Source organism: Sebastes fasciatus, chromosome 17 (assembly GCF_043250625.1).
Source record: "Sebastes fasciatus isolate fSebFas1 chromosome 17, fSebFas1.pri, whole genome shotgun sequence".
NCBI classification, from domain to species: domain Eukaryota; kingdom Metazoa; phylum Chordata; class Actinopteri; order Perciformes; family Sebastidae; genus Sebastes; species Sebastes fasciatus.
Window position 1 is genome coordinate 14500530 of NC_133811.1, and position 27231 is coordinate 14527760.

A 27231-nucleotide genomic window follows, 5' to 3' on the forward strand; every position below is an offset into this window, starting at 1 on the left:
CAGGTCTAAATATTTTTTATTTGTGACATCACAAATGGACAGAAATCCTGACAGCTTGTTTCAAATGCAGAGTTTCTGAATACGGGGTGTGTGTATTTCCCTGTGGATTGAGCGTTTAGATACTTTCACAGTATTTATATAGGACTTAAGCCTGCTTTATAATAAAAAAACATGAAAATCTCACTTTTTTATAATATGTCCCCTTTAAGTCCTAATAGTATAATAATAATAATGTATGTGGGTAATTACACCTGAAAGTGGCATAACACATATTTAAAGCCCAGTTTGTCATATATTTGGGAAGGTAGTCCCTTGAATTTTTTTAACAATCAGAAGTGGCCCTCAAGTTATGAAAGGTTGAGAACCCCTGGCCTGAATGGTGCATTTAAAGTCATGCTAACATCTATATTTATGTGAATGGACGACATGTGTGACATTGTAACAAAAAAATACTACATTCTAGAATGTATTCACTCAGCGGAGGGTTGTACCTTAGCTGCCATTGGTCGATGTTCGTGTGACGTCAGGAGAGGAGGCGGGGCGTGTGTGTTTGATTGGCGTCTTGTTCTCTGGTAGTCTGCCGCGGGACCAGGACAGACAGCTGAGGGGGGCCTGAATGTCCAACCGGGACGGTCCGTGGACTACCGCTACCTCACACGCAACGATTGCACAGGTAAGTCACAGGCTCGTGATCATATTTGTGTATGTGTAAGATGTTGAATTCATTCATCCTCTGGCGTCCGAACGTGGAGACAAAGACACTTTGCCGTGTTTGAGGTGCAGTAGAGTTTGACAGAAGGAGGAGGATCACACCCCCCCAATAGAGCAATGAGAACTGGCTTTATTCAGACACATATCAGTTAGATATTGTGGAGTCGGATGAGTCCTTTTCCTGCGTATTACCAGGAAGGATACAGCGGATGAGTTGGATAGTCGCAAGTGTGTGTGCGCACACGCCACAATGGGCTCGGATGGGTAACAAAAAATGGCCGCACGTGTGGCGAGATGTGGTGTGAAATGTACAGTTGGTCTGGTCAGCCAAAAAAATCGGATGCGCAAGCGTTTTTTGGCACGGATGTATGGCGCACGGTTCGAGCGCATGGAGAATCTGGCGCACGGGATGTGGCCATGCGTCAGAACCGTGGCGTCGATCCATGACTGAGAGGAGAGATATGAGGAAAAGAGCTGCAGGTTTAATGTGCTGCTGACAGGATGAGGAGGCTGGAGCGCAATGATAGACTGCATCTATACCAGCACAGTGAAAAGACACAGAGGGACTGCTTTTACATATGTGTGCACCAGGTAGAACACTTTTTTTCTTTTTCTTATTTTGTTGTCTAGAAAAAACTTTCACAACACAGATCAACAAAGCTGACTGAAAACGGAGAGGTTGAACCGGTGGTTTGGCACAGGCTGGCCGAACCGGAGACACAGCCAGACAGTCCTATTGATTTTTATTTTTTGTCCTCCACTGAGATGCATGAGTGCACCACCTAATAATAATAATGCACTAACACGATGTCAAAACCACTTTATCTGAGCGCTTCATATGAAATATGAAACCACTTATCACAACAGACTCTCTCAATGAACTTCCTTTACTCAGAGGAGCACATGCAGGTCACTTGGCAAAGGTTTTATAAGATGTTTAGCCTCGTGCACGTGATGGGGGAAGCCCATGCACATACGTGACATCCTTGGGGATCCTTCCTGGGAGGTGGTGCTATACAGGCCTGCCAGACAGACCACTGAGAGCCTGCATGGGCAGATCTGGTTGCATCTAAACTAGAGTTTATGGATCTCTTCCTTCCAATCTTGCAAGAGGCCCTAATCAGATTTGTTGAATCTAATAGGAGGAAGGGAAGGAGACGGAGACAGTTTAGTGCATTAGAGTAAATCTGCAGTCCCTGGGCGGTATCCAGTAAGACTTTTGAGTCTGGATGACCTTTATTGTTCTGCTGAAGTAGGTGGAATAAGTCACAAAGTTAGACTTACAGCAGCAGTGGTGTAGAAATGGAGCAAATATGATTTAAAAAAGTTATTTTTATAATACGGTCACTATATCCTGACAGTAGTGCTTGAGACAGTTAATCTGACAAAAATCATGTGCCTCTGTGTCCTCCGGTGCTCCTAATGACATCTGCAAGATTTCACAGACCGGAGGAAAACAACCAGTCAGAGCCGAGCTGGAGCCTTGCCGTCTCTGAGCAGCTGTCGATCGGTCGCAAACTCCGATCAAACGGTCAAACTAGGCAGCGCTGATCAAATAGGAATCAATATTCTGTTACTGTAATGCCTATTTCTCGCCGCAAATGTTTTCAGAAACATCTTGTAGTGTAGCTGTTAAATGTTGAGATCAAGCTGAGGAAATACCAAGCACCGCCCGCCAGCTGGAGCACAGCCAATAAGAACGCTCTCTCTCGGAAATGACCTGTGATTGGTCAAAGTCTCCCGTCACGGGTTAGATTTTTTAAGGCCTGAAAACAGAGCCATGAGGAGGTGCAGAAGTCTCTCAGAGCACTTGAATTACAATATGCTGAAAGGTTTTTATGGAGTTTTCGCCCAATGATGCCAAAAACATTCTGCCTACTGCTGCTTTAAGTAGGTGGACTATAGCACAAAGTGAGACTTAATCTCAGCCCTACTACTGTATGTATATTCCTTCCTGTCATGCAGGGCAGAGGAAAAGATGAATTTCAAGTTAAGCACGTGCTCCCGATGTTAGAACAGACTGAATGAGAGTTGTCAGTGAGTCATTCAGAGACCAAATCCAATGCTCAGTCAGAAGCTTTTCCATCATTAATATGAGAGAGATGGTACAGAAAACATGAGGGCGGGGTAGAGCAAGAGAGGAAGGGACACACACACACACACACCCATTCAGACAAACACATTGACTGGAGTGACTCACACTTCCCAGCTATGAACAACACATGTATCAGGAGATTGTTATCCACACACCTACAATCAACCCTCCCTGCCCTTCGCCGGGCTGCGCCTCCCTACAGTAGACACATGACTGACCCCATCACAGTCATCATGAGATAATTGCAACTCTGTCAAGAAAGTACACAACTAAATGACCGACCTGTAGAGAGAGGAGCATTATCTCGGAGGGAAGTTTGTGCTACAAGGCAAATGTTTTTGGCAGTTTTTGCTGCAGCCTATATAGTGCTGATTCACCAGATTTGGTCCATCGCTAAGGCCTTAAAGGGGCATACCACTGCAGATAAACAATAACCATGTAGCATAAGACAGATCGGTTTGTCTTTCATCGCCGAAGTGAAGACAGAAATGTTGAATCTGTGATAAAACTCCACAGACGACAGACGGATAACAAAATGATGATGCATGTGAGATAACCTTCTGAGAAAGTCATCTGCTGATGACATTATTTAAGGTCATCAGCTCAAAATCACATTCATTTGAACTTGAGCAGCAACAGCTCTTATAAGAACAACAGCACAGTCCTGTGAAGGAGATGCAATTCTTGCCAATATTAAAAAAATATGACAAGACGAGCTGAGCAAAAAGGCTGGGTAAACTCATTTGAGACTAATCTAATTTCCTTATATCTTCCTCCTCCCTCGCTTCTCACATTTTTCACCATCAATTTTCTAAACTTTTAAACTTTGCAGTCACGTTAAGTGCAGTTGCATCACGTCGCCCTCCCCCATCCCCTCCCCTCCATCGTTTCTTTAATACTAATGATCAGTAACAGGACGCTGGGGAAGGGAGAGAGACTGAGAAGAAGCAGGCACTGCCATGTGGCGGGTTAGATTATGTCAGGAGGAGGTGCTCATTATGAACATCAGTGCGCACTCGGTGCCGAAGGCTTTCTGATGAGCCACGGACGGCCGCGTGTAATTATATCATCCCAAGCTGTGTGGCAAAGTACAGACACCCCACCACCAGCTGGAGCATCACGGAGGAGGACAATGAGGTCATTTTGGTGATGCGGGGAAAGAGCAATGATGCAACAACTGCTGTCTTTGTTGTTAAATTGTGGTAATTTAGATTGCAGTGTCAGGTAGAGAGTAGAGGTGAGCATGAATCAGCAGAAAGGTGGATGAAGCATGATGAATCATTTGTGGTAGAAACTGAGCTGATTTGATAAACTTTCTGTAGAACACAGCATCGACAGCTGCAATACTAACTGGTTCGAATTACAGATGTTCCGATAACGATTCCGATACCTGAACTTGCGGTATCAGCCAATACCGAGCACCGATCCGATACCAGTGTGATGAAAAAAATATCTAGTTTAGAATAATTTTATTATTATTATTATTATTATTATTATTTAAAATCTGTGACAAACTACCTGCAATCAGTTCTTCCTCGCTGCTCTAAAACGGCAGTTGCCAGTGACAGCCATGATACATCCAGGGCGACAGCACAGTGAAGGCTACTGTTTTTGAGCAGTGAAGAAGAATTAATTTCCGGTTAGACAAATTGATTTTTTTCTGGGTTAATAAATTATGGTATTGGATCAGCACATAGATTGGCATACTCGCTGATAAACGATCCCAAATTTTGGGCCGTATCGGACACATTTCCAATACTGGTATCGGTATCGGAACAACTCTAGTTAGAAAACATGTTTACGATAAATATTCTGCAGATATTAATCTGCTGAAATAGCCATCTTGGGGGTAGCAGCAGTGTAATCCTCATATTGGGCGACTGTGTTAACACATGGAGTGACCTACATAGGGTTTGTCTGGAGGCAGAGGGTGATGGGTGTGAGGCAGGACAGGATGGGGTCGGTTATATGAATGGCCAATCAGTACACACACACACACACACACACATGTAGGTCCACAAATAAACTCTGCTTCCTTGAATATCTCGTGCCCCTCTAGCACTCACTGCAGCTCAGGAAAGTTTAATAATTGCAACCCCTGGAGTCAGCCTATGAAGTGACATCTGGGCTCCCAGGCAGGACAGAGCTCGCTGGCCTCTTTTGTGATTGTCAATTCATTGAGAGGAACTGAGAGTGACGGTTGCTCTGAGAGCCCAGTGCCCGCGGCTCTGTGGTGCACAGGGAGGAAAAGTTTTTGTCAGGCAGAGAATAGAGGTGGAGAGAATATATAGGCACGGATTGAATGGTTTCTCCAGGATGGATGCCCTATGGGCTTGTCTCTGTGTGTGTACGTGTGTTTCACGACCCCGAGGGATGTAGCGGCGTGCTCCATCCGAGACAATAAAGTGACGAAATGTGCTCATTGAGACGCCGAGTCGGAGGGAGATTTCCCGCTAGCGTGATTAGAACTGGAGGAATTAAAACCACACAGCCTGCTGATGCTTGTCTGTGCTTTTAATAGCGTACACACGCACACACACACACACACACACACACACAGGTTTACATGTGTGAGACAGCAGTGATGTTTTGTACAAAAACAAACCCTCTGATCCTCCCATAATCCCGCTTCCATGAGCTGTCCATCATCTGAGTGCTTGGCAACCAGGGGGCACTCAGAGGACGTTTGTTGGCTTGTCCTTTCCTACGCACAAGCCAATGGCAGCAGGGATCGCAAATGACCACTTCCTGTGAAGGAAAGAGGAGCCGACGGTGATGATGGTGATTAAAGGACGTCAGGGGAGTCCCGAGTCCAGTGTATGCTCAGAGTTTAAAACATCAATGTGAGAAAGGTCGACCTGGCTGATGATGTGTGTTGTGACCCAGTTCTTAGTCCTTGAGTTGACCTGGCCTTTTGCATGCAAACAAATGCATGCACGCACTCTCCACGTCTATTCTATGAAAAGCAAATCCTCAGAAAGCATTCATGGACAGTCAGATACAAAAGGAATTTAATTTGGTGCACAAGAGGAGCTACGATAACCTGACAGTTTCTGGAAACAGCGAAACAGATTACAAAGGTGTTTGTATTCAACGAGAACTCCCACCACCCTTTTCTCTCTCCTTCTCATCTGTTCCCTCCCAAAGCTTTAGAGTCTGTTCCCAGAACTCTGTCTAATCTTTAAGGATTCTCCTCTCTTTCATGACTCCCAATGTGCCTTTATCTCCTCCTTCTTCTCTTGCTCGGATCCTCTTCTCTGACTCTTCTCCCAACTCTCTCTGCCCATTTTTATTCAATCTAGTTGTGACCCTTCCCATCTTTTTTCCTGCTCATATTTTCACCTCCTCTATTCTCTCCTCCCTCCCTGTTCGGACCTTTGAGTGGCTCGGCTCCTGCCCCGTGGTGCGGATGATTCGGTGAGGAATTGCACCGGTGGCTTTAGCTCCATTAACATTCTTCCAAGGGATATCTTTCACTTCCAATGAGCGTGCCGAACTTGATTGTAATCTGTGTTGCGTAATGAATCGACCTCTCACTCTCTCTCTCTCTCTTTCTCTCACACAATAAAGGACCAATTAGCTCCAGCATGATGGGTGAAAAGACCCCAGAACAGCACCAAGGGATAACGGCAAAACAGTGATGATTAGACATCCCCTGTGTGTTGTAATCACCTTGTACATGTTTTGGCCCTTGGAAACTGATCATTTCCACTAGAGACTGGGTTGATATAGACGGTGTGATGTCCTCCTGAGTGGGTCTGAGAAGGTATACTAATATACTAATATTTAGCGGATGCTTTTATACACCGCTTCAACAGATAGAGCAGGTAGAAGCTGTGATTTTTATAGGACAATCTTTCCAGCCACCACTCTATTTCCCTCCTTCCCTCGGGGCAGGAGAAAGACGGAGATGGAGGCTGAGAGAAATGAAGCGTGTGAGAGTGATAATCTATTGTTTTGTGGGTGATTGCAGGCATCAGTTATTTGTAATCGCACTATTTCATTGTTTTTTCGCTGGCTTGCATTTTCCAATGGTCCATTTCACAATGGCCATTCAGAGCAGCATGAATGGGTTTAGCGCTGCCAGACTTTGCAGTTCTGTGAGACAGATGATGTTTTAAACATCGTACAGTGGGGTTGGGGTTGATGCAGCGGGGGAGTAGATCCTTTCGATCCACATTCAGAATCACTTATGAATAGAAACCAGAGAAGAAGAACTAAGGAATGACCTTTTGAAACTGTGGTTTTGGGGCTAATGCAGGTGCCAATACTTTCTGATTCCTTGAGCTTGACAGTTCATTCTTGACCCTGGAAATGGCAAAACAATCTCAACTCAAGTTCCACTTACATGCTTGTTTTGAAGCTTTCGATCATCTTTCACAGTTGTTTTCGTCAGCACGTAGTTTCTCAGCATCAGCGATAGTGAAAGTGCAAAGGTTAGACGCGTTTTAGCAGATTGCTACCCGTTTATATCTGCAATAAGCTAATATCAGTTCATATTATTGGCCTGGCAGATTCGGTCCAGCTCTACAGTAAGGATGACGGATGACTGTTTGTTGTTTGCGTACCACATCTGTTTTTGCATATTAGCCAACACCTATAATGATACAGATATATCTTTGATAAGCCAATATGCAGCTAATGCTGTTGATCCTCCAATATACAGGTCTAGTTCTACATGATACACATTTAGAAGGTGTGTATGCATGCGTTTGCAAAGTGCAAGCGAGAACCGAGTCGTTCTGGGAATGAATGCGTACTGCTTTGTCATCGCTTTGAGAGAATAGTGGCCATTTACTACGTCGGTGGCGCCGTGCCAGCTGATGATGCAGGCATCCTTGAATAGCTGAGGACAATGAATCGTCCTGGATGACTCTGTGTGTGCATCGCTCCAAACAAACAACGGCCTCCAGTCTGCAGATGGGACTCCTATCTTGCAGGAGACGGGGGATGACATAGATAGATGAAACAGATAATCCACTGGGAAAACGACGGAGTCATTGGGTGTGTGTGTGTGTGTGTGTGTATGTGAGGGATGAGCACGAATCTGAATGCTCAGGCAAGTGTGCGTTTGAGGAATGATGAAAATTGGTTTGCAGGAATGCAAGTAGGACTGGATATTCGCGTCTCATAAGGATGAGTCTCACAAACATCTCTCTGTCTCTCTTTCTCTAGGTCTTCACAGTTGACTGATGAGCAGCCAGTAGGACCGTGGTTGGCATAGGTAAACACAACTTTTTCCTCAGCACCAACACACTGGAGATGTTTATTAGGCACATGTTTTCTGCATGCTGACGTGATTTTCTCAGTTCAGTGGGAGGACTGCCAGTCTTTGAAGCAAGGATGCGTCGATCACTACTCTTATAAAAACTCCCCTCTCAACTGCTTCCCTTTAAGGAAGCGGTTAGTTTTTCTGTGTGTATTTATATGTCCATGGCTTACACGGTTGATAATACTTTCCCTGCACTTAAATGGCCATGCTAATATTAATCTGAAACTGTGAAACTGAAGTTTCAACACAGATCTGTATATCTTCATTTACTGCCTATGAATCTTACCCAACCATGACTTGCAGGAAGCACATCTGTTACATCATTGGTCATTGTTGGGTACCATTAAATTAAGTCTGATCAAGGGTACAGCGTTCTTACTCATACAGGCTTTAAAAATACCAGTGGGCTTTCACTTGCACACAGGAATTGGTTTATTGCTGAGTACCCAATTTATTTTAATGAAACAGCACAATCTTGTTTTGCTCATTATAGGCTTGGAGCATGGTGATCAGTTATTTTCTTAAAGTCTGTGTTAAACTTCCCAGGATGCTTTGTTTTGGAGAAAACAACACACAGCTGTTCGGCCTCAGTCAAACTCTGCGTGAACTCCACTCTCGTCTTCTTATTTTCTAAAGAGGAACAATTAGGCTGACATTTTAGAGAGATGTGTGATCAACAAACTGTGAACTGCTTTTAGTTCTGTGGATATTAATCTCAACTAACAGAAATATACTCTAAGGGAAAATCTTCTTTCACACTTGGGGGTCAGAGGCAGCGGTTAGCGAGTCACCGTAGTGTACATCAGCAAACCATCGCCACCAGGCAGTCATACTGTTAGCTGTATAGAGATGTTTGAACACCGGATATGGTGAGAGAAGGAGAGGGAGAGATTCTGTAATCCCGTGCTTTCGTGGCCGGATTAAAATCCCATGTCCTGGGTTGGGGGAGGGGTTCACGTTGAGGATGGGGTGGAGGGAGAGGCGGGGCGGATTAAAGCCTACAGATCTGCTCCTTGCACAGCTGTGGCGTTGTGGGAGGGGCCTGTTTTGGATAACTGTAAACACTGGGATGTATTAGCTGCCTCTTTTGCGTTTCCTCTGCATCTTGACAGCCTTGACATTTCAAATGCAAGAAAGACAACCAAAGTTCTGCTGAGCTTTTGTGTTATGTTATATTGTAGCTAGAACACTCATATTTGCAGTAGCTTTTTCAAATGGAATAGCTCAACAAGTATGCGTTGGATTAAAATGAAATTACCATGACATTTTGTACTGCTGTTCATTGTCCCCAGAGGATGAATCCTAAACAATTAGGTGATCCCCAGACTTTTTATTTAGCGCAACCAGCAGGTCAAATGTCTCACTTATCCAGTGAAATATCGCAAAATCTACTGGGGTTGTGTCTCGAAGGTAACCCGCAAATTGTAAAAACGTTCAAAAACTCTTGCAGGACTTGCTGCCCGACAACCTCTAGCCTAACCATAACTATTCAAGGTCAATACCTAACATTAACCACCTCACAACGGTTACCTTCTAGCCACGACCATCTACTGGATGGATTGGCACAACACTTGATACATTCACTGGATGAATTGTAATAACTTTGATGATCATCTGATGTTTCATATAGCACCACTATCGGGTCAAAATTTTAATTTGTCTAATATTTTGGTTTACGATCAAATACCTGCAAAACTAACTACTAACTACACTCCCATCAGCTTCAACTGTACTGCACAAATGTAAGCATGCTAACATGCTAAACTAAGATGGTGAACATGGTAAACGTTCCACTTGCTAAACATTAGGAGGTTAGTCTGGTCATATAGAGTGCTCCAGGGATGACATATTTGTGTTGGCCAACCCGGAAGTTAACACCGCCCTGGGTTCCCTCGACAAAAAGCCAATGGGATTTTTCCATTGGGTTTTGGATTATTGCAGAAAATAAGTTATGTGGCAAACAAACGTATGGTACTTACACGTTTTGTTCCGTAAGATAAACTCCACAAATGGACACCACTGTTATGACTTTTGAAGTGTGATTGCAATCGCCAGAAGTAAAAAGCTAACATTTGGCTGTAAACAAACTACGAACTACGAACACCACGGTCGCAGAAGGGCGAGTATACACAACGAGGCTGTGAAAACGGACGAGTCGGCGTGATGACATTTAGTAGTCTCATTTAGCCACTTGTTAGCAACCGCCTTTTTTAAGACACGTAAAAGCTTCAAAGTTCACGAGTGGGATATTTAATGACTTAATTTATATCGTAGAACAAAACGTTAAAATCTCTTAATCTCTGTGTTAACCACGGACATTATTTCATCTAACTAAAAACCCATTCAAAAAAAACCATTGACTTCCAGACAAGGGAACCGAAAATGCTAAAATACCAACTCATTTCCAGGTTTTAGGACTCATTCCTGCATGACTCTATAGATCATGTTAGAATGCTGAGTGACAATAGCATTCAGCTCATAGCAACACTATACCCTAAACCTAACAGAGCTGCTAGCATGGCTGTAGACTGTCATTGCCATCTATTTCCAAGACTACCTTAGGAGTGTGTTCATGCATTTATTCTACGTGTAGTGATTATTCATTTCCAACATCTCCGAGTAAAATGAGGCCCTGGGAGAAGATTGCAGCAGTAGCTTCCCCGAAAGTATTTAGGCTCAGGCGTTGAATCAGCTTAAATTGCATCCCCCAAAATGTGCATAATCCAGTCAGCACCTCCAGTCTACTGTTTAGCGAGAAGTAAAGTGGTAAGGGCACATTCATTTAAGGAAGGAAGAGAGACCAAAGAAAAAAAGCTCCCATTAGGCTGACACATGCTGCGTTAAGGAGGTGGACGACCGCTGAGGGGAATACGTACGAGCACAATCTGCACACGCTGAGAGTTTCTGCGCATTGCTGCAGCGGGGTGTCCAAACCATGAGCAGTGTGGGGGGGGGGGGGGGGAGGAGGGAAGGAGGAGGAAAAGAATGGGAATGTAGGGTTAGGCCCCCTTCAGTAACACTTATGTAAGATTACTTACATAATGACACATTCAACTGGTGTGTACGTGTGTGTGTGTGTGCTGTGTCTAGACAAGTGGGGCAACTCGACTTTGGGTGGGGTCGAGGAAACAAGAGGAGGGGTACTCAAGCAAGCCTTCAACAGCAGGAGAGGATTGTGGGATTATGTGTGTGTGTGTGTTATCGTCGGAGGGGGGTTGATGGTCAGGAAGGGAAGGTATTAAAGCCAAAGTGGAGGGAGGGGACTGACAAGCATTGAAACGCATGTCCACATCTGTGTATGCGATCCAGCTTTCTGCCTCTCTCTGTCTCTTTTCACGCCTGTCTTTCTTAGAAACATTAGCCTCTTCCCTTGTTCAATTTATCCCCCCCTCATCGTTCCTCCTCCTCTCCACTCCTCTTTCCCCTCCTCGTCTCTTAATATCCCCTGATCTTAATCCCACTCTATTGTCGCTCTCTTTGTGTCTCTTCTCTTTGCTTCTCTCATACTCTGTCCTCAATCCCCTCTCTCTCTCTCTGTACTCTGTGTTTTTGGGAGTTTAGCGGGTCAGCAGTGCCAGGCAAGACGATTGGAGGACAAAAGTTGCAGAACTACTGCTGGCGGTTTACTAGTGGTTAGCCTTAGCATACTTGTGGCAGCAGAGAGGAAGAAGGAGGGCTTGGCGATGGTCACAGCTATGGAGGATGCCTGTCCCAATGGGGTACGGGAGGAGGAGGAGGTGACGCCCCCGGGACAGCCTGGCGTGGAGGGGCCCCCAGCGGTGCAGTCCACCCAGGAAGCAGATGCGTCTGGAGGTGAGGAAAGGAGGAGGAAGAGGTGGGGTGTCACCTGGGAGGGGGAGTGATAGTCTTTGATTTTGTTTCAAAACTTCAGATTGAGGGATTGATAGAAGGGTTTTATGAAAAATTAATAATCAGAAGGCAGTATAGTTAGTTTGTCAGGTCACTCCTATAGTTTGAAGTCGATTTTTCAGTTAGCTTTAAAGGTCCCATATTGTAAAAAGTGAGATTTTTATGTCTTTTTTTATTACAAAGCAGGTTTAAGTGCTGTATAAATACTGTTAAAGTATCAAAACGCTCAATCCACGGAGAAATACACACAGCCCGTATTCACAAACGTCAACCATTTATCCATGACCTTTAGCTATTTCAACCATTCCGCTATGTTGGTCCCTATCTATATGTACTGTATTACTTTTATCTAGTTTACCTGTTTATCCTGTTGATTTAGCTGTCTATTTCAATCATTTATCAATTACTTTTAGCTAACGTCACCTGTTTAAATTGTTTATCAGCTAAAAGCTTTTACTAACTATTTAAACTGTCCATCCATTAGCCCATCTTAACGTTTTAAGTAACATTTCAACCATTGACCCATTACTTTTAGCTAACGGTAACTATTTAAACTGTTTATCCAGTAGCTAAAAGTTTTAGGTAGAGTAAACTATTTCAACTGTCCATCTTTTATCTTAAAGTTTTAGCTAATTTTCAACAGTTGACCCATTCATTTTAGCTAATGTTAACTATTTCAACCGTCGACCCATTACTTCTAGCTGTATTTCAACCCCATTTAAACCATTCATCCATTACTTTCAGATAGTTCAACCATTTATCTGTTAGCTTAGTATTTCAGCCGTTTATTTATCCGTTACTTTTAGCTAACGTTAACTATTTCAACTGTCCATCCATTATCTTAAAGTTATAGCTAACATTTGTTTATCCGTTACTTTTAGCTATGTATTTCAACCCTAGCTATCTATTTTAATGATTCATGCATTACTTTCAGATAGCTCAACCATTTATCCGTCAGCTTAGTATTTGAATTATTTATCCGTTACTTTTAGCCTACTATTTATTTGTGACTTTTAGTTAATTAGTTAGTTAGTTTCCATGCACTCTCAATTGCAACGGGGAGTTTTCAGCTGTTACAACAGACTCAATATATAAATTATTATTTCTAATCAAAATGTAATTTGTACTTTTTTTTAATTTAGTTAAAATCTTTCCACGTTCCACCTAGAAAACTTTCAGGAGTAGCCTTTGTGCTGCAAGTAGCCCTGGTTGGAATCACTGCTTGCTGTGAGAGTTGGCTATTTCCCCCTGGAGGGGTGCAGTTCTTAACCTGCATTACTGAAATATAACTTGTTTTTGGTGATGTTACTTTGGTGTCAGTCAAGGTTGTCCTCTGATCTTCATCTTGTCTCACATTCCTTGAGAAACCGAGTTGTGAATTCTTAAGTAGGGAGTTTCTGCATTCGGAGCACGCAGTGCTGGTAGGTGTACATAAATGGTGAGAGAGGCTGCAGACAGACCACAGTGCTACTGAGGGAGGAATTAAGAGCAGGTAAGCAGGATGATTCATGATGTCTAGATGAATGAACACACTGGAGGAACACTATATTGTAACTGTCCAGTGCTATAATCTTTTATCTTTTTACAACTTCTTCAGGCCAGGCTTAGCGAGAGGCTCGTAGGTGGTTGTGTATATCTCCATGCCATATTTCATGGGATTATAGAGACTTTAGGTAGGAGGCTTTAGTTCATCTCCAATCTCTCACAGGATAAAAAAAAAAGAAGCATCTCAGGGTTGCTATTCAGGATGAGTAATGTACACACAAGTGCACGTGTCAGGGGGGCTGTGGACGGGCTGGGATGAGCAAACATTCCTGTGGTCGAGGACGCGGTGACACAATGAGCTGACCAAGAGGGTGAAGGTCAACACAGAGAGCACAAAAACACGGGATCCAGCTGTTTGTGTGTGTTTGTGTTGGTGTCGTTTTTATAGTCGGATGTGTTCAAGTATGTAAGTGAAGTCAGTTGGGTAAGTCTTTGGGAAATTGGAAAACACATTATTCTCTAAATTTCAGGAGGCTGTACCGTGACTTATTGTAAGGGTGAGTGCAATCAAGGTGGTGGTTTAATGCTTGTTTATGTGTTTGCACATGTTAGTGATGTGTTTACTACAATTGCAGCTCCGCTCTGACACAGTTGTGATTATTCTAGCTTGTGAAACATGGTGTGGGGTCCCCACAGCGACTGAATACCCTGCTCATACATACTTGATATATCTGAATTGAATTTTAGATTGTGTTCCTGTGTCTTCATGCAGTAAATATTTTGCTTTATGGATATACAGGTTTAACAGTCTGCAGTGCAGTTTTTAACCTCCCTCCCCTATTTGTCCTTCTTTAAGAGGATCATAAATATTTAAGGTTTGTTGTTTTTGCATGGAGCCTTGTGTTTATGCAGTGTGTCTGTGCTCTGTGGTTATCAAACCACAGTGAGGTCTTTGCTTCATTGTGAGATAAATTGTGTTTTCATCAATCTCCCTCTGTCCTCCTGCTTAATCGTACAACCGTGCGGCTGTTGTATGTATGATGAATGAATGATAAGACATGACACTGTCAGGCTATAGTTTAACAGATGTGACATTTTTGTGCTCCAAGGCAGAAAAAATAGAATTTAAAATGAGATCTAAAATATAGAAATTCATTAGTTTTGGATGGAAAATACTACCCAACCCTTACAAAAGAAGCAAATGTTAAATTAATATTTTCATATACAGTCTGCCATATACCGATATGTGAAATGATCACATGAAATGTAGTTACACCTCAGATAAAAAAAAGGCAAAAAACACACAGGACATGTATGTTTTTGCCATATGAGGCCTTAAATTTCACATGTAAAATATCTGAAACTGCAGATATCATGTGAATTTATCACATGTGAAACTATGCGATAAACTCACATGGGCTTTTTTTTTAAAGGGAGGTTGATTAACATTTGAAAAGTACTAGGGCTGTCAATCGATTACAATATTTAATTGTGATTAATCGCATGATTGTCCATAGTTAATCGTGATTTATCGCATATTAATAAAAAAAAATGTATGTGTTCAAAATGTACCGTAAAGCGAGATCTGTCAAGCATTTAATACTCTTATCAACATGGGAGTGGGCAAATATGCTGCTTTATGCAAATGTATGTATATATTTATTATTGGAAATCAATTAACAATACAAAGCAATGACAAATATTGTCCAGAAACCCTCACAGGTACTGCATTTAGCATAAAAGATATGCTCAAATCATAACATTGCAAACTGAAGCCCAACAGGCAACAACTTGCCCCAAACTGCATGTGATTATCATAAAGTAGGCATGTCTGTAAAGGGGAGACTCGTGGGTACCCATAGAACCCATTTTCATTCACATATCTTGAGGTCAGAGGTCAAGGGACCCTTTTGAAAATGTCTATTCCAGTTTTTTTTTGTTTTTTTTGTGCCACATTTTTCCAAAAAGTAGATATGAAGTGTGACTGTGACTTGACTTTATGACATAGGACATGAGTCAAGGTTAAAGATGATAATCATAGGCTCATAATCATAGAGTGAATCAACTGCATACACATGCTGACAGGACATATTTACTACCCACATGAGGGTGTGATGACACAGAGAGACACACATACGCATGCACCTTCCCATGACTTTAAGTGTCTTAAATGGGCTTACGTGGGCTTTGAGGACCCCGGCATTAGGGCGTTAGCTGGCTGATACCTTCGGTCCGCACCTCTCTCTCACTCTCTGTTTGTGTGCATGGAATACAAGACTCAACAGAGTTCATTTGTTATGATTCTTTCTAACAACTCAGAGCATTTGAATCCTGGAGTTTTTGTGCCTCAGCATATACAAATGATATGTAGGTTCATAGACGTTTTCCAAACTGAACGGACCAGACTTACTGTACCCTCAGATGGAGCTTTAATGTAATATTTTTGGGGACCAGGCTGTGTGGCTGGTGTAAAGGACTCTGTATTAAAAGAGTGAATGGGCTCCAAACATGGCCAACATGGTCTCAACATCGTTATATAATATTTATATGTTATGCATCTCTTGAATTGAAGCATTTTGGCCTGCAATAATATGAATGTTAGAGGATGGTACTGACATTCATAGGCCAGTGTGTATCTTAACTTATCATGTATGTGTTTATGCTTTGTATGACATTTACGCCCGGTTAACTCTTTATCTCTGTCTCTCTCTTTGTCTGTGTCTGTACCTTTCTTATCTCTCGACTCATCCGTCCATCCAGCCATGCAGCAGGCGTTGGATAATCCGGGTGAGCCGCCCACCTCCACGGGGGCCAAAGACATCGACCTGCTCTTCCTGCGCGGCATCATGGAAAGTCCCACTGTACGCTCCCAGGCTAAGGTAGCACACACACATAGCTCGGGGGGTGAGCAGCAGACTAAACCGCTAGCCACCTCCGAGCTGCTGCTGCTCCCAGCAGTGCTTTGCTTGCTGTGGCTGAGGCGCTGAAGTACAGTAAGGCTTTGACTAACAGAGAGCTTGCTGCGTCTGCACAGTGCATGTTTACTGCAACACCTCTGCCCACAGACTGTTTGCTTTAACACACATCTTCACTGCTGTAGCTGTAGTCCAGTGAACAGTGAGTTCAGTTAGAGGACAGCTGTAGTTCCTGCTAGACAGGCTGTTTTCCACCATTCATCTCATGACTAAACATTAATAGATACTCCTTTGACTTTTAACATTATAACACAAGGCAGAGCAAAATGAATCCCAAAGTAAATCAGCTCTTACCTGTATGTAGAATCCAATAAAATGACAACAAAATCCAGTTTCCTTTATTCATCCACACATTAAAATAAATACTAACATAACACACACAGTCATACACACAACTACAGTCTCTCCACATCGGCCCTCCCTGAGCCTCTCTGTCTCCCCCAGGCTCACGAACAGCTGGAGGAAGTGAAGCTGGAGGCGGTGCAGGACAACAACGTGGAGCTGGTGACGGAGATCTTGGGTGACATCAACAATCTCAAGGTGAAAGACGACAGCGCCGCCGAACTGTCCAGGATCCTCAAGGAGCCACACTTCCAGGTGAGACGGGGGGGCAAACACTCAAACCCGCAGGTGAAGGTAAAACAGGTGTGATTTCCTGCTAGTAGCTTGAATATTGACTCAGTTTGGGAAGTAATGTATAGGCGGCAATTGACACTATTTCGAACCACTTTTTATACAATATTTTTGGAACTTCTTTACATTCAACCATAGACTGTATATTAGAAGTGAACGTAGTCACCGTGACATCACCCTGCTGTTTTGAAGCCATCTTGTTTTTTTGCAACCAGAAGTGATACAAGAGGGTGGAGCTAAGTACTGAATGCTGAATAAAACATTTTTAAGGAACCAAAAAAGGATATAATTAACTTTCATGAACTGAAAACACACTGTGGAAGGGTTAAAGTTGTAAGACATAAACATGGACAACTCCCAGACCGGACAACACAGGTAGCGACCTGTCAATCACAACGCCACGCCCTAAAGCATCCCCTGCTTTATGCTCTATTTGACTCTAAATAGGACCATCATTTACTAAATGAACATCATGCTGTATTAAAGAAGACTTGAAACTAGTGATTGAGACCATAAACTCATGTTTACAATGTTCACTGAGGTAATAAATCAAGTGAGAAGTAAGGTCATTTTCTCATAGACTTCTATATAAACAGACTTCTTTTTGCAACCAGAGGAGCCGCCCCCTGCTGGCTGTTAGGAAGAATGCAAGTTTAAGGCACTTCCACATTGGCTTCACTTTTCAGAAGTGGAGTTGCTGCAACTGCAACACCTCACAAATGCTTTTCAAATTATGCAATTATATTATTATTATTATGCAAATTATTTTTTTTAGCTAAATAATGCCAGAATTCGGTATTATGTCGAGGGATTAGTCTTGACATTTTTTCATTCATAAGTTTATAGTACAGTGATCATTAAGCTCGGCCTAGAGTAGTAATGTTTTGACTGTAGTTACAGTAGCACAGAGCTGATGTTGTGGATCCCGTCCTCATGCATCAATAGAACATTAACCTTTATCCTTGGACCTACCAGGGGCTTTACCGAGGCTCAACCAATAGGAGTCAGACTTCTGAGCCCAGCAAAGCCTCTGCACCAATCAGAGCCCTTTGTGCTGTAAGCTGAAGGATAAGACCTTGTTGACCTACTGAGAGTAGAGAGACGGGGAGGGAGGGAGAGACGGGTTGGGAAGAAAAGACAGAGGAAACAGATCAAATAGAGTGTGAGTTTATAGACTTGCTTTCCTCACCAATAAATTGTTTACTTGTTGGAAAGATATTTTTAAAAGTAGTGCTGGTAGCATCTCAGAAAAACAGGCTTGGATAAAAATTGCTAGACGGATACTCAGCAAACCAAGAATTAATTGATTAGATTTTGGCGGTAATCCATATTTGGGATTTGAGCCATTAGGTGATTAGTTTTTTTGCCACTATTTAGGCACATCAAGGACTTCCTATTTTACTGTTTAAACAGCTTAGTGTTTCCTCTTTTTTTTTCGTTTCTGGGAAATCAAACCCAGAAGACACACGATAAACAAATTGTTACAAATGCTGCAGCATTTCAAATTAGACAATGACTAAGTGCTGGTAAATGCTTTTGCTGCTCTACTCTCTGCCTCTGAGTGGACTCAGTATTTCCATTTATCCTACTATACTATTCTACCATCTGCCCACATATTCTACCTTATACAGCAATCATATCATTTCTGCTTTACAATAGAGCTGCAACTAACAATTATTTTTATTGTCTTTTAATCTGTCGATAATTTCCTTGATTAATTGATTAGTTGTTTGGTCTATAAAAGGCTATAAAATGGTGAAAAATGTCGATCAGTGTTTCCCAAAGCCCAAGATGACGTCCTCAAATATCTTGTTTTGTCCACAACTAAAAGATATACAGTTCACTGTCATAGAGGAGTAAAGAAACCAGAACATTTTCACATTTAAGAAGCTGGAATCAGAGAATTTTGACTTTTTTCTTTCTTAAAAAATGACTCAAACCGATTAATCGATTATCAAAATAGTCGGCGATTAATTTAATGGTTGACAACTAATCGATTAATCGTTGCAGCTCTAATTTATAACTTAAAGTTGCAGTTTTGTTGACATCATTTACAGCGAGCCTATGTTACTTTCGCCAAACAGTATCCACATTTACATAGCATAACAGTAGGATGAGTAGAAAACAGTCATAAAGTCATCAAACTGGCTCAGTGATGTTACTTACACATCAATATATTTCAAAAGTTTACTAACAAAGGAATGCTGTAGCAGGGAAACCATAGTTGTGGTTTGTTTTATTGCAAATTAACTTTTCATTTGTAAGCGGAAGAATGTGCTTTTCCTTCCTTCGTCATTACTCTCTCCCTCTCAATTTGTCCTCTCTTTCTTCTCCTAGTCTCTTATGGAGGCACACGACATGGTGGCTTCCAAATGCTACGAAGTCCCGCCCCCCACTGAGATACCCAATGACGCGGCGGTGAACAGCGCCCTGATGCAGGCCGATGCTGTGCGCATGATTGGCATCCGAAAGAAGGCCGGAGAGCCGCTGGTGAGACGGTCTGAGTGTGTCTGCACATGTGTGTGTGTGCGTGTGTGTGAGTACACGGATGATCAAGTGAATCACTGAGGGTGTGAGTAGAGGTCAGAACATGGTGAGTGAATCAGGGTGTGTGTGTGGGTGTGTGTGTGTGTGTGTGTGTGTGTGTGTGTGTGCTACAATCAGATATCAGAGGATGAACATCGCCCTGCTATCTCCTCCCTCTCAGGGCGTGACATTCCGTGTGGAGAAAGACGACCTTGTCATCGCCAGAATCCTTCACGGCGGCATGATCGACAGGCAGGGTCTGCTCCACGTGGGCGACATCATAAAGGAAGTGAACGGGAAGGACGTCGGCAACAACCCCACCGAGCTGCAGGAGATGCTCAAAGACTGCAGCGGCGGGATCACGCTGAAAATACTCCCGAGCTACCGGGACGCTCCCGCACCTCCGCAGGTAAACACACACACACACACACAGAGAGATGATAAACGTAAACACAAGCACGCACACTTATGTAATGAGTGGCAGATGTTGGGCAGTGGTACAAGGCTGGTGATCTGTCCTCCCACAATCCTCTGCGCAGGAATGTGAACCCTGGGAGCCCTATTAATAACACTCCACATGCTATCTGGGTCACACTAGCTGTTTCTGTCTCTTGCACACACACACACACACACACACACACTGCTTCCTGTAATCTCATGCTCCCTCACATGGAAAGTACAGTAATTCACGATATTTTTAGATATGTTCCTTCATGCGTTGCACCACAAATTTTTCGACCTCCTGAGTGAAAAAAATAAAGACATTGTGCATCCTGAACAAATAAGACATCAACTCGGAAATGCTCGTCAGGCTTAAAGTGAATGAAGAGCAGTAAAACTGAATGAGACATAATGCAAAATCACATTCTGCTCTGTGGCTCGGGGCGCGCTGCACAGTATATTTTACTGGCTTGTTTTATTGCTTCCTCTGGCTGCTTGTTTAATCGGATACATCAGCCATAGCACTTACCCTTCCTGGCAAAAGCCTCCGCTGTTGGCACAGCGTGAACAGCTGTGTTGGGTGCAGCGTGGGACGACGTCGGACGTAATGGGTGTGAACGAGACATGTTACTGTGTCAGTGTGTGAGACGGCATGCTGAGCTTGAGTCTGTCTGTTAGTCTATTTATTTTTTTTGTGTCATTTTAGTCTAAGCGAGCGAATCAATATGAGTTAAAGTGGCAGTAGGCAGAATGTTTTTGGCATCATTGGGCAAAAAAATGATTTCGACATAGCTGCCAGGTCACAAACTTTCTAATTTTACAGCTAAACAGTACACTACAAGATGTTTCTGAAAACATTTGAGGCGAGAAATAGGCATTACAGTAACAGAATATTGATTCATATTTGGTCAGCGCTGCCTAGTTTGACCGTTTGATTGGAGTTTGCGAGTGACTGACAGCTGCTCAGAGACGGCAGGTTTCAGCTCGGCTCTGATTGGTTGTTTTCCTCCGGTCTGTGAAATCTTGCAGATGCGATTAGGAGCACCGGAGGACACCAGAGGACACAGAGGCACATGATTTTTTTTCAGATTACCTGTCTCATGCACTACTGTCAGGACATAGTGACCGTTTTATAAAAATAACTTTTTAAAATCATATTTGCTCCAATTCTACCCACTGCAGCTTTAATTCCCACAAAGACTCAAAACTGTACTTGCGTTTGTCACAGGTGTATGTGCGGCCATACTTTGACTACAACCCAACGAATGACAACCTGATCCCTTGCCGAGAGGCGGGGATGTCCTTCGAGAAAGGCGACATCCTTCAGATTGTCAACAGAGAGGATCCCAACTGGTGGCAGGTGAGCTTTACTCCATTTATCTCCTTCAAGTGTCCGTCATTTAAAATCACTTTGGACATAAAGATTTCAAGACTTAATTGATCTGTAATCTGTGCCAGGCGTGCCATGTGGTCGTTGGGGCTACGGGTCTGATCCCCAGTCAGTTCTTGGAAGAGAAGAGGAAAGCTTTTGTCCCTCGAGACTTTGAGGGATCAGGTATGTTAGTGTGTGCGTTTCGCACTTTGAATAAACACTGTGAAGGCTGCTTTTGTTAACATCCAAAAGTTTCCTGTTTGTCTCTTTAGCAATGCTGATGTTGAAATGATGGATTGGTCTAAAGTCTGCCAAACCTCCCTCACTTCTCTATTCCTTTTACCCACTGAAAACTGATTTATGGCAAGAAGGCCAATGTTTCCAATTTAGAAAATGGTCCACTCCTGCCCCCGTCTGGCCAAATGCTGTAATAGCACACAACATACAAGTGCATAAATCTTCCATCTCGTTTTGTAGGGATACTTTGTGGAACCATAGCTGGAAAAAAGAAGAAGAAGATGATGTACCTGACAGCCAAGAATGCAGGTCAGAAGACTTTTCATGCTGTTGATTTTTATCTGACATCTTTAGTATCTTTTTCTTTCATCGGCTAATAATTGTGTGTAATAATGTGTTCATACAGAATTTGACAGACATGAGCTGCAGATCTACGAGGAAGTGGCAAAGGTGCCAGCGTTCCAGAGGAAGACGCTGGTTCTGATCGGTGCTCAGGGCGTGGGCCGACGCAGCCTGAAGAACCGGCTGATGGTCCTCCAGCCCACACGCTATGGCACCACTATGCCATGTACGTCACGCTTTTTGCCTATTTTTTTAGATTCTGTCGCACCCTAACGCAAAAAAATGTACAAATGAGCAAACGTTTAACTGAGCGTTTTCTTAGACACTTCACGGCGGCCCCGTGATGATGAGCTGGACGGCAACTCCTACCACTTCACCACAAGGACAGAGATGGAGGTGGACGTTAAGGCCGGCCGGTTCCTGGAGCACGGCGAGTATGACGGTAACCTGTACGGCACCAAGATCGAGTCCATCCACGAGGTGGTGGGCACAGGACGCACCTGCATCCTGGATGTCAACCCACAGGTAAGAGGAGGTTTAGAAAGGGTCCTTTGGCAGCAATATCAGGTGTCTTTTTTGGAATATAAAGAAGGAAAAATTATAAACATGAGAGGTTGATTTGGGGAGAAATATTTGAAAGTGAAATGTCCTCATGGTGTTACAGAATTACGTCTTTTGGCCATGGCTGTAATGTCCCCTACTGTGTCTCTCCTCAGGCTCTGAAGATACTGAAAACAGCGGAGTTCATGCCATACGTGGTGTTCATTGCAGCGCCAGATTTTGATACTCTCAAGGGCATGCACAAAGCTGTGGTGGACGCAGGCATCACCACTAAGCAACTCACGGTAGGTTAACAACTCCCACGCACATCATCATTACATTACCCATACTGAGACATCCAAAACAGAAAATCAGACCTATGATAAATACATCAACACATCAATATCCGTACCTCCATGTGGCAGCGAGAGGCATTCTAATCAAGTGAACTTTAAGATGAGCAATACCACACTGTAAACATGCTCATTTACATGATTGATTGATTTGTTTATTGTATTGTCCTGCACCATTTGGTTCCCAGCCCATATGGGCTTACAAGACACAACAACAATCAGGATGGCCACGTGACCAGTCATAACATACAGTTCCACAAATTCAAAGAAAGAAAGAAAAAGAGAAAATGTCAGAACATTCAATTTCACTAATAAAAAAAGGTATTATTATGATGGATACAGTGTTCTCTGTCAGATGATTCCTCAAATAACTGGAATAAATTCATCCTCAACAACACCAGGATCACAAAAAACACATCGCTGCTCTCCAGGAATACCTTTAGTTATATATATATATATATATACTGTATATATAATACCTCAGTTGCCAGCGGCAAGGTATCAGTTCTGAACTGAGCACATAAGGACCTCTGTCCTTTCTGTAAATAACATTTCATATAAGGTTCAGTGTAGTGATCTTCTTTGATTTGAAAATAGTTTTGGAGCTTTGGCTTATTCCAAATCTCATCCTTCCATTGTTCCTTATGGATCTTTAGTAGTTTAGTAGTTAGTAGTAGTTTAGTAGTTGTTTGGCTATATTTATGTTACACTGCAAATTATTCCTGAAAATGAAATGTAAATCAGAAAGAGAAAATATTGCGGAGGCCTTTTACAAGTAAACGTCCTACATTCAAAGTTTTATTGAAGTAAAACAAGCAGAAGTAGTAATCAAATGTACATAAAGTATCCAAAGCAAAAGCAAAATTTGCCTTTTACTTGCCCCTTTTCAGAGTATTACTATATATTACTATATATTATATTACATTATATCATTGGATCATTATTGCTGATACATTAACATGGATTTTTATGTTGTATTTGGTTGAGATGGGGCTCTCTTTATATATTGTTGGGTAGTTTAATCAATAACAACATGAACCCGTGATCATTTTTGTTTGTAAAATGTTGATCCGGAGGACAGTTATTTTTCTACTGAAACATACTGGCAAAAAAGTATAAAGTAGTGTATAGACACAGTAACAGTAACGAGACAAAATAATGGATGGTACCTGCTGCTTTTTCCTTCCAGAGATGCAAAATACCTCTAAAGAGGAACTCCGAACAGTCACCCTTTATTTGTCCACCTTCGTTGACTCCTCCATTCCTCTGAGCAGTAATTCTGACGAGCGCTCGTCTATTAGCTTGCACGTGTCTCCACAACTCACCTGTCCTCTGTGTGTCGGCAGGACGTGGACCTGAGGAAGACGGTGGATGAGAGCGCCCGGATCCAGAGGGCTTACAGCCACTACTTCGACCTGACCATCGTCAACGACAACCTGGACAAGGCCTTCGAGACGTTACACGCCGCCGTGGACAAACTGTGCAGTGAACCCCAGTGGGTCCCGGTGAACTGGGTGTACTGAGGACCATCTACACTGACCAGTCTGAGCGGGTCACACTGACCCACCAGCATGTCTGTGACCACATAGGCCAAAGAAGAGGAGAAGAGGGCAGAGATACTTCTTCTGCAAAGCAACATAAATGATAATAAAAAAAAAATGGTATTGCTCTTTCTCCTCTTGGGCCTGCACGCTGTGCAACTTTTTTTTCTACTCAAAACTCAAAGGGAAAGAGTGCTTATTTATTTTATAACTTTTTATGAAAGATCTTTCTATTCAATGTTGAATTGAGAATGAAACAAAAAAATCTGGTCTCGTACTCGGGGCCATATTTTTGCATTAATTTATTGTCGTAGTCACACGTCTTATTTTGTAGTCGTTTTCCCTCTCTGTCTGTCTTCATGGACATCCAGGATTTATGACCACCATCCAAGTTCCAATATGAAGACGAGGAAAGGAGATGGATTAGAAGATCTGTTTGTCCAAGAAAACCTGTCAGTGTCTCACATCATTGCCATGCCTGAGCGACCTGTGTAGCTGTTTTTATTTTCATGTCACAACTTAATCCTTTTAGTGTTTTTATGTGGCCGGCCCTGAACTCTTCTCTCAGTGTCCTCCAGGGGATCAACTGGGCAGAGGTAAAGAGGTTAAAATGCCCGTTTTGCGCACAACTCCTCCAGTATGTAAAAGAGAAACTTTATAATGTACTTTTTTCAAGATCAAACACTGTCTTGTCTAGTTTTGTTTTCTTATACTAGTTTTTCATCAGTGTGGGTATTTATACATGTAGAGTGTAGTGTTTTTGTCACACTTGATCCATTGATTTGTTTTTAATTATCCTGTGATCTGTCTGTCTGTCTGTCTGTCTGTCTGGAGTATGACCGTCTACATTGACCTTCATCTTTGCCGTCTACATAAGCCAATCTGTTAATGTTTTATATATGTGAATGTGGCACAAACCATCTTCCTCCTTATGGTCCTTCTCTTAAGTGTTGCAGTATGCCAAAGCCCTGAACATACTCCAAATAAAGTTTGAAATTCAACTACAGGTCTATGTAAATGTATAATTTAACATATAAATGCATCTAGCAACGCTAAAGGGTAATTGTTTTGTATTGTTTGTCTTAAACTACAAATCTCTCTCAAAACAACTAAAAAAATATATAAAAAGCATTTGACTAGTTTCCATTTCAAATTAATTAAATCTTTTATTAAACCTTAGTCTTGAACTTCAGGAAAATACATTTAAATACACATACATTTAAAACCCTAAAAAAAAGTCCATATGTGGATATTCTTTGCATTTTATATATATATACAGTATATATATATGACATTGATATGATATATTATATGATATTGATCACATATTATATATATATATATATGACTTGTATGGGCAACATGTTCAACAATATGATTTACATTTGTATTAAACTGATAAAAAAATTTAGTTTTGTAATAGTCAAAAGTGCAACTACACTATAAATACTAAAACAAAGAATTAGAGCAGCAAGGATTAATCGATTAGTTGTCAACTATTAAATTAATCGCCAACTATTTTGATAATCAATCGGTTTCATTTTTTAAGAAAAAAAAATAAAATTTCTCTGATTCTAGCTTCTTAAATGGGAAGATTTCCGGGTTTCTTTACTTCTCTATGACAGTAAACTGAATATCTTTGAGTTGTGGACAAAACAAGACATTTGAGGACATCATCTTGGGCTTTGGGAAACACTGATGGACATTTTTCAACATTTTGACTAAGAAAAAATAAGAAAATAATTGACAGATTAATCAACAATGACGACTATCATTGGTTGCAGGCCTACAAAAAAAAACTGTATATTGTTCCAGTTGCGTCTATCTCTTATACCAATACGACTGGCAACATTTGAAAACTGACATTTTGGCACGTCATAGTAGGAAAAGCACAAATAAGAAAAATGAGTAATGGTTGAATTGTATTTAAAGTCCTGGTGTTGTGCATGCTGGATCACTGTCATGACTTACTGGGACACTTGAATAGAGCAGTCATTGTTAATGTGATTAGTGACACCTGTGTATTTTGTTCCTTCTATGATAAAGTCAAAATGTCTGCTGTAAAAAAGGCCTATTGTGCAAACAATTTCAATTATGAATTGTACAGTGATTCAACACAGAACACTGAACACAGAAAAGTCACAATAAGAAAACTTTTTTTTTAAACATTTTTATTAATTAACGCAACTTACAGTCAAGCCAAAGAGTGAACTATATTAAGTGATACGTATTCACATTATGTCCTAACAGGGTTTACAGCATATCTTGTGTTCTGTAAGCATAAATTGTTAACAAAAATAAGGAAATGTAAAATAGAAATCAAAAAGCTTACACCTTTTACAACAACAAGAAACGAGGAGCTTAGCAGTGGATGTGAACAAATTAAAATCAGCAACATATAGACCCTCACCAGAACAGGAATGACAGCAAATTCAGTTTTGGCATGTCGTGGTTTAAATAAGGGAGAAGAGAGAGAGAGAGAGAGAGAGAAGAAAATAAACAACAACTCAAAACTGAGTTTAAAAATGACACAAATGAAGGGAGGTTTGAATTCACACAGCTGTGCAGGGCTGCCTTTGCCAAGAGACTTTGGTCACTTTGCTTCTCCATCATGGCTTAACAATGAAAAAAAAAGCACAACGTATAAAATAAAAAAATGGCCAAAGAGGGAAAAAAAAAAAACATCAAGAAAACTGGAGTGTCCTGGAATCAGTTCTACATATGAATGAATAGGGGAATATATTTTATATATTTTTTTGAAGAAACTACAGATGATTGTCTGTTTTCCTTTAAATGAGTCGACTACAACTCCAGGACAGCCCCTACATTCATAGGAGG

The 27231-nt window shown here is 41.9% G+C and overlaps 1 protein-coding gene across 4 annotated transcripts; it reads left to right on the plus strand.

Moving 5' to 3' along the window:
* Positions 1 to 524: 524 nt before the first annotated feature.
* Positions 525 to 25394, plus strand: pals2b (protein associated with LIN7 2, MAGUK p55 family member b). Of its 4 annotated transcripts, XM_074614063.1 has the most exons (14): positions 525 to 673; positions 7982 to 8030; positions 11640 to 11891; positions 16194 to 16294; positions 16853 to 17005; positions 19379 to 19531; positions 19749 to 19976; positions 21237 to 21368; positions 21467 to 21563; positions 21858 to 21926; positions 22024 to 22185; positions 22282 to 22484; positions 22676 to 22804; positions 24199 to 25394. In XM_074614063.1, exons 3-14 carry the CDS (start codon positions 11762 to 11764, stop codon positions 24373 to 24375), a joined length of 1734 nt encoding a protein of 577 aa, XP_074470164.1. In that variant the 5' UTR covers positions 525 to 673; positions 7982 to 8030; positions 11640 to 11761; the 3' UTR covers positions 24376 to 25394. The 4 variants fall into 4 exon arrangements, with proteins under 4 accessions (XP_074470164.1, XP_074470165.1, XP_074470167.1 ...); XM_074614064.1 differs by lacking the exon at positions 11640 to 11891; XM_074614066.1 differs by lacking the exons at positions 525 to 673; positions 7982 to 8030; positions 11640 to 11891 and adding an exon at positions 13831 to 13917.
* Positions 25395 to 27231: the final 1837 nt, after the last annotated feature.

Coding starts and splice junctions, on each gene's coding strand:
- pals2b (XM_074614063.1), top strand. CDS start 11,762: ATGGTCACAGCTATGGAGGATGCCTGTCCCAATGGGGTACGGGAGGAG. Junction 17,006..19,378: donor TCAAGGAGCCACACTTCCAG/GTGAGACGGGGG, acceptor TTCTTCTCCTAG/TCTCTTATGGAGGCACACGA. Junction 22,805..24,198: donor TCACCACTAAGCAACTCACG/GTAGGTTAACAA, acceptor GTGTGTCGGCAG/GACGTGGACCTGAGGAAGAC.